We start from the raw sequence: 4709 nt of genomic DNA, 5'->3' as shown, positions 1-4709 counted from the left end.
CACTGGATGTCATAAGGTGAATGCACCAATTTGTAAGTCGCTCTGGATAAGAGCGTCTGCTAAATGACTTAAATGTAATGTAAATGTAAGTCCATCAACCTCCTGTATTTCAATTCATACGAAGAGGTTGTTTTTCACTCTTACTACACAAGAGGGACCCAAAGTAATATTTTTGTGCCGATGCAAGCAACACACTTCATGGTTGTTATTACTGTATTATATATCAATGCCTACAGCACTTAAAATCCTATTATTATTATCCGCTAAATGACTTAAATGTAAAATGTAAATGGACTTCAGGAAACAGCAGAGGGAACACGCCCCTATCCACATCGATGGAACAGTAGTGGAGAGGGTAGCAAGTTTTAAGTTCCTCGGCATACACATCACAGACAAACTGAATTGGTCCACTCACACTGACAGCGTCGTGAAGAAGGCGCAGTAGCGCCTTTTCAACCTCAGGAGGCTGAAGAAATTGGGCTTGTCACCAAAAGCACTCACAAACTTCTACAGATGCACAATCGAGCCTGTTTTAGTGCAATGTCATAATCAAATACTGTAAGAGCTTTCATTGTCTGCTTATAAGCCCCCTTTATTTATCCTACGGTTCTGACTCGGTGTACAGGGAGAATAATGTAAGAATGGCCTATGTTCTGAATTCTGTCGCTGTACATTTCAAAAGTGCTGAACAAATAGTTATATTGACTACGTCCTGTCCTAGCTCGCTCATGAATGTCTTAATCAAAATTAAAGATTGCCTCTTCTCCGCTCGTCGTCCTCTTATGCCATAGTTTGTCAGTAGAAACCACATTTGTTCAGCAAGTTAGCCATATCAGCTATTTTTTTAAAGGCAGTAAATGAGGCTCAATGAACTGTTTCACTGCCAGACAAGGCTCCACCATGTGTCAAATCAAATCAAATCAAATTGTATTTGTCACATACACATGGTTAGCAGATGTTAATGCGAGTGTAGCGAAATGCTTGTGCTTCTAGTTCCGACAATGCAGTGATAACCAACAAGTAATCTAACTAACAATTCCAAAACTACTGTCTTATACACAGTGTAAGGGGATAAAGAATATGTACATAAGGATATATGAATGAGTGATGGTACAGAGCAGCATACAGTAGATGGTATTGAGTACAGTATATACATATGAGATGAGTATGTAGACAAAGTAAACAAAGTGGCATAGTTAAAGTGGCTAATGATACATGTATTACATAAGGATGCAGTCGATGATATAGAGTACAGTATATACGTATGCATATGAGATGAATAATGTAGGGTAAGTAACATTATATAAGGCAGCATTGTTTAAAGTGGCTAGTGATATATTTACATCATTTCCCATCAATTCCCATTATTAAAGTGGCTGGAGTTGGGTCAGTGTCAATGAAAGTGTGTTGGCAGCAGCCACTCAATGTTAGTGGTGGCTGTTTAACAGTCTGATGGCCTTGAGATAGAAGCTGTTTTTCAGTCTCTCGGTCCCAGCTTTGATGCACCTGTACAGACCTCGCCTTCTGGATGATAGCGGTGTGAACAGGCAGGCGGCTCGGGTGGTTGATGTCCTTGATGATCTTTATGGCCTTCCTGTAACATCGGGTGGTGTAGGTGTCCTGGAGGGCAGGTAGTTTGCCCCCGGTGATGCGTTGTGCAGACCTGACTACCCTCTGGAGAGCCTTACGGTTGAGGGCGGAGCAGTTGCCGTACCAGGCGGTGATACAGCACACCAGGATGCTCTCGATTGTGCATCTGTAGAAGTTTGTGAGTGCTTTTGGTGACAAGCCCAATTTCTTCAGCCTCCTGAGGTTGAAAAGGCGCTACTGCGCCTTCTTCACGACGCTGTCAGTGTGAGTGGACCAATTCAGTTTGTCTGTGATGTGTATGCCGAGGAACTTAAAACTTGCTACCCTCTCCACTACTGTTCCATCGATGTGGATAGGGGCGTGTTCCCTCTGCTGTTTCCTGAAGTCCATTTACATTTTACATTTAAGTCATTTAGCGGATAATAATAATAGGATTTTAAGTGCTGTAGGCATTGATATATAATACAGTAATAACAACCATGAAGTGTGTTGCTTGCATCGGCACAAAAATATTACTTTGGGTCCCTCTTGTGTAGTAAGAGTGAAAAACCTGCTCAGTCTGGGGCAAAGGTTAACCTTCCAACAGGACAACGACTCTAAGCACACAGCCAAGACAACGCGGCTTTGGGATAAGTCTCTGGAGGGACCGAAAATTGCTGTGAAGCGACGCTCCCCATCCAATCTGACAGAGCTTGAGAGGATCTGCAGAGAAGAAAGGGATAAACTCCCCAAAATATAGGTGTGCCAAGCTTGTAGCATCATATCCAAGAAGACTCTAGGCTGTAATCACTGCCAACAAAGTACTGAGTAAAGGATCTGAATACTTATGGAAATGTAATATTTCCCGTTTTTTTTTATTTTCAATGCATTTGCAAAAAAAATCATTATAAACTGTTTTTGCTTTGTCAATATCGGGTATTGTGTGTACATTGATGAGGGGAAAAAACAATTGAATCCATTTTAGAATAAGGATGTAACGTAACAAAATGTGGAAAAAGTGAAGGGGTCTGAATACTTTCCGAATGTAATGTATGTCATGTGTTTATACTCTACATGAAGAGATCAAACAGAAGCTGGTGGCAGTTTGTGGTGAAATTTGCTTCCTCAAATCTTTGTGAAAAAGTTGTGAAAATAGCTTTTAATCACAATCTTAATAATTCATATTTCTATACATTTTGCAGACGACAGCCCTTGCTGGATGTAATTTCCTACTAAGCGATCAAAACAAAGCTGAGATTCTAAATAAAAATGTCAACATGAGTTTAGACATTGTCATGAAATGTTTTATCATTGTGTTATCATTGAATTTTTTACTTCGGATGAGTAAAAATGGGTTCAGATTTTCTTTTGGATAAAGAAGTTGGTGTTAAAGAAGGTTAGCAGTTGTACTCTATATTAAATTAAGTTAATTTTTTGCTGGCCAAAAAATTCACACAAACATAAAAAATTCTGAGAATAATATTTTATACTAAAATAGCAAAAAGTGAACCAAAATTACATGATAAAAAATGTTCTGCAATTTAAGAATGACTATACACTATTATAATAATGTCCCAAAAACATTATTTCAGAACATATAATCATTCCAATAACATATCATTCTTGTGTCGTGACAAATTTGAACAAAGGCAAGAGGCTGGCAGCACAGCATAGCATTGTCTTGACACCTGAACATCCATCTTCTCACTTTGGAATCTGGATACTGGCTGCTTGGTCAGTAGCTCAGATCCAAAATGTATTTTGGTCTAAAAGATACACAAAAAGATGACATGAGTGGAAGATCAAAAGACATAACCCCATATTATGTATTAATGAATACATTCTATTCAATAGTTTTTCAATTAACAAGCTCAGGTGATAATCTCTATACTATTAGGTCATCTGAACAGTCACTAAAGAGTATCCATAGCAGTTTCTTCGACTCACTTGCAGGCCTTAATGTTAACGCAGATGGTCCTCACGTCATCGCTGGTGCTAAGCTCCTCAACCAACACCCACAAGTGCTTTTTCACCATGCCTTTACACAGAGATTTAAGGAGGCCCAATTTATCGCAAACAGACAATAGCTTCTGCTTTATCTGCACCTATTGAAGAGAAATCATCAACACCAGTTGAAATTGAAATTTTCTGAGAAATATTTCAGTAAATAATAAATAGTCAAATTTCTTGAAGGGACACACATGAATTGTAATGCTATTGGGTAGTTACCTCGCTAGAGGAAGAGGAGATGTGTTTCTTCACTTTGTTCAGTGCCCACATACACGCCCAGCATGTTCCCTTTAACTGTTGCACCTTGGGAAAGCATAAACAGACAATAATGTACATGGTGTGATGTATTCAGTATTATGATTTAAGTACATTTGAATACGTGGGTGTAAGAATGAAAGTCAGTTTGGACAAGAGTTTCATCAATGTCTTGGTTGCATTCATGTCTTTGGTTAGGTGCTGTTACACAGTAGCAAGTTAGTTGTGTATTCCAATAGAACGTTGCAGAAATGTCTACTGCTAGTTCATACAATTTTGACCATATACTGTGGTCAAGTATACTGTTACCATGTGCTTTTCTGGCTGTGCTTCTACTACTTCCTGGTCATCAAGGTTAACCTCTTGGCATTGTCCACAGACGTCCAAAACTGTGAAGTAAAAATGGTACAACATTCCATTATATTGTACTGAAACGAGTGGATTTTAGGTCCCCCCCTTTACAGATTATCGTACAACGTGACCCAAACGAATGTATCTGCTCCATTTACAGCAGTTACTACTTGAGTTAACAAATGAAAGCTCACCTGAACAAGCCAGTAGGCTGAGGGTAAGGAGGACCAGAGATGTCTTCATGATTTGTGGTGGTAAGAGATGTGAAGAGTAAAGTTGTGGTGGGGTTTGGTAAAGTGACTTATGATTCAGACAAGCCCCTTTATACACCGAGGCCTGTCTACCCACATCCCCCCTGTACAACCCCCACCCACGACGACCTTTCAGCTCTTTTTCATCTCCACTGTCCTATCTTCATTTTCATTTGTCAATGACAGATACCCCTTGGATTTCTTCATATTTTATTGTGCTACAAAATGGGATTACATTGTTATTATTTATTTCAACAATCTACTGAAAATGTG

At 39.2% G+C, this 4709-nt stretch overlaps 1 protein-coding gene across 1 annotated transcript; it reads right to left on the bottom strand.

Annotated features, from left to right (window-relative positions):
• Positions 1-2713: 2713 nt before the first annotated feature.
• LOC118369276 (antimicrobial peptide NK-lysin-like) lies at positions 2714-4508 on the bottom strand. The gene is made up of 5 exons (XM_035753738.2): positions 4380-4508; positions 4144-4223; positions 3799-3882; positions 3517-3674; positions 2714-3335 (listed from the first exon to the last, which is right to left on the bottom strand). The coding sequence occupies exons 1-5, from the start codon at positions 4426-4428 to the stop codon at positions 3305-3307; spliced, it is 402 nt and encodes a 133-aa protein (XP_035609631.1). The 5' UTR covers positions 4429-4508; the 3' UTR covers positions 2714-3304.
• Positions 4509-4709: the final 201 nt, after the last annotated feature.

This window comes from Oncorhynchus keta, chromosome 35, assembly GCF_023373465.1.
Source record: "Oncorhynchus keta strain PuntledgeMale-10-30-2019 chromosome 35, Oket_V2, whole genome shotgun sequence".
In the NCBI taxonomy this organism is placed as follows: Eukaryota; Metazoa; Chordata; class Actinopteri; order Salmoniformes; family Salmonidae; genus Oncorhynchus; species Oncorhynchus keta.
The sequence above is the reverse complement of the archived record's forward strand: the minus strand, read 5'-3'. Positions and strand labels throughout refer to the sequence as shown.

Bases quoted from the DNA above. Each gene is read 5' to 3' on its own strand.
- LOC118369276 (XM_035753738.2), bottom strand. From the start codon at position 4,428: ATGAAGACATCTCTGGTCCTCCTTACCCTCAGCCTACTGGCTTGTTCA. The intron at 4,224-4,379 runs GTGAGCTTTCAT...TTTACTTCACAG, and splicing joins CAGCCTACTGGCTTGTTCAG to TTTTGGACGTCTGTGGACAA. The intron at 3,336-3,516 runs GTGAGTCGAAGA...TGTATCTTTTAG, and splicing joins GTTAACATTAAGGCCTGCAA to ACCAAAATACATTTTGGATC.